Source organism: Pteropus vampyrus, unplaced genomic scaffold, assembly GCF_000151845.1.
Source record: "Pteropus vampyrus isolate Shadow unplaced genomic scaffold, Pvam_2.0 Scaffold3002, whole genome shotgun sequence".
Taxonomy (NCBI): domain Eukaryota; kingdom Metazoa; phylum Chordata; class Mammalia; order Chiroptera; family Pteropodidae; genus Pteropus; species Pteropus vampyrus.
Genome location: NW_011891783.1, coordinates 2,677 through 4,773, shown reverse-complemented (window position 1 = coordinate 4,773; position 2,097 = coordinate 2,677). Strand labels below are relative to the sequence as shown.

General features: G+C 46.1%; 1 protein-coding gene across 1 annotated transcript; it reads left to right on the top strand.

Moving 5' to 3' along the window:
- Positions 1 to 5: 5 nt before the first annotated feature.
- On the top strand, positions 6 to 1,393 carry LOC105310408 (SNARE-associated protein Snapin-like; the record flags this gene model as incomplete). The annotated part of the gene is made up of 3 exons (XM_011386591.2): positions 6 to 150; positions 336 to 454; positions 765 to 1,393. Coding segments are annotated over 3 exons (366 nt in total), but the record flags the coding sequence as incomplete, so codon positions are not given.
- Positions 1,394 to 2,097: the final 704 nt, after the last annotated feature.

The window sequence follows — 2,097 nt, the reverse complement described above, 5'->3', positions numbered from 1 at the left end:
CAGAAGGCCGCGGAGTGGGGAGTGAGGCTGAATTCCCTCGGCGCTTGGGACACGCAAGAAACAGGGCTGTTGAGTTCTGTACAGACCTTGTACCTCTTTGCAGAGAGAGCCAGGTGGAGCTCCGGGAACAAATCGACAACCTAGCTACTGGTGAGTACCGTTTTACCATCCTGTGGGCTGGGTTTCTGTCGCTTCCAGCACATCAGCGCTGCCAACAGACTCTTTTAAGTTTCTCGTTACTGTGGTCCATGTGTGTGCAAGTCTACTAGCCTTCTTTACCTAAGAAAAAGAAGTGAGCCAGTAGGTGTTAGTTGCACCTTACTTCCGCCCCCCAGAACTGTGCCGTATCAATGAGGATCAGAAGGTGGCCCTGGATCTCGACCCCTATGTGAAGAAGCTCCTTAATGCCCGGCGACGAGTTGTCTTGGTCAACAACATTTTACAGAATGCCCAGGTAAGTTTCCTGTCCGCGGTGATTCTTTGTTCTGCTTTGTAAGTGTCTTGGGTATTTCTCCAATTTTCAAAGGATGTCTCAGCCCTCAACGTAATGAAAGTCATAATTTTTAACGTCTTTGGGGAAAGGGAGTGTTAACCAAATTAGTTTCTGCCATAACAGAAGTCAGTTATGCTCAATGCCATCATTTATACTTACATAACTTAGATTACTTTGAGATGGAACAAGCCTAAGCTATTTTCCAGGTGACATGGTGAGCTCTGAAGCCTCTCACAGAGCAGTTATTGAAATTCCAAATCTCGTCTTGTAGGAACGCCTGAGGCGGCTAAACCACAGTGTTGCCAAGGAGACAGCCCGGAGGAGGGCAATGCTGGATTCAGGAGTTTACCCGTCTGGTTCACCAAGCAAATGACAGACCAGAAGCGGGCCCATGGCCTCAGAATAGCACAAGCACTATTTTTCAGCTGCTTTTCCTCCAGGACACCCTGTAAACCTTGGGACATGAAAAAGCAGTCGTACGGTTTGTGTTGAAGCACTTAAAAGTCTTACTCATTTGTGTGTGTGTGTGGGGGGGGGGGGGTCCAAAGAAACTTTTGTAAGGCAGGACTCAGGATCCCAAAGGCTGTATTACAGCTCTTGCTTCGTTCCAAGAATGAGCTGAGGCCTGCATTTTCTTTTAAAGCTATATACTCAAGGCCTACCTCTACCTATTTCAAGCCTAGTTAACCAGGGAGGGGCTTCCTGTTACATGGCTGGTTGTTGGGGCCTGGGCAGCATGTCCTCTACCTGTGACTTCTCATTTTCATGTTTACACTGACGATCTGGAGAGGCAGGCAAAGTCAAGGTCAGCACCCCCTATGCCTTCCTGTTGATTTCACTAGCTTGAATACAGTAGCAGTCTTGCTAGAACCACTTAATTCAATAAATGCTTAATCAGTATTCTTGTTTACTCTGGTATATAGAACGTTTCCAAAAGTTGTTTTGTATTTTAATCCAAGTACAGGTTCAGCTGTGATCTAGTGTTTACAATGAAAAGACACAAGTATCATTTTCAATGAGGAGTATAAAAAGCAAGCCAAAACAAAGGTTGCTAGATGGCCAAGGAAAAACAAGATCAAGAGCCCTACTAGGAAGTACTTTAATCATTTTTCCTAGAAAAAAATTTCCAGACATCAACAGTTCACATTTCAACAACAAAGTACTGGTTGAGAGGTTTCTGGAAGCTGGGGAGTTTACAGTATTAAGGAAGAAAAGTTGGTATCCTGCTTCACTATAGATGGGGGACTTCTGGCTACTAGGCCAACGGCAGAAATCTGTGGGACGACACTTCCTTCCATAGAGTTTTTTTTTCCCCCGTCTCCCCATCCCTCAGAAATGCCACCATAGAAAGCCCAGTGGCAGTTAGCCTAGGCTCCGGTTTTCCTTCCCCTTGGGTAAGAAAGAGGGTGAAGGCAAAGGTCACTCCTGCGTCTCCATGCTTTCCTCCTCCTCTCCCGGAGGTGGTTCTTCTGCATTCTCCTCCTCTTCCTCTCCTTCCTTCTTCTCTGGCGGCTTCTCATAAGCCTTTTCTGAAGGTGTCACTATCACTCCATCCCAGGTAGATATTTCAGAAGCAAGATCTAGAAAAGAAAAGGTCACTTCAG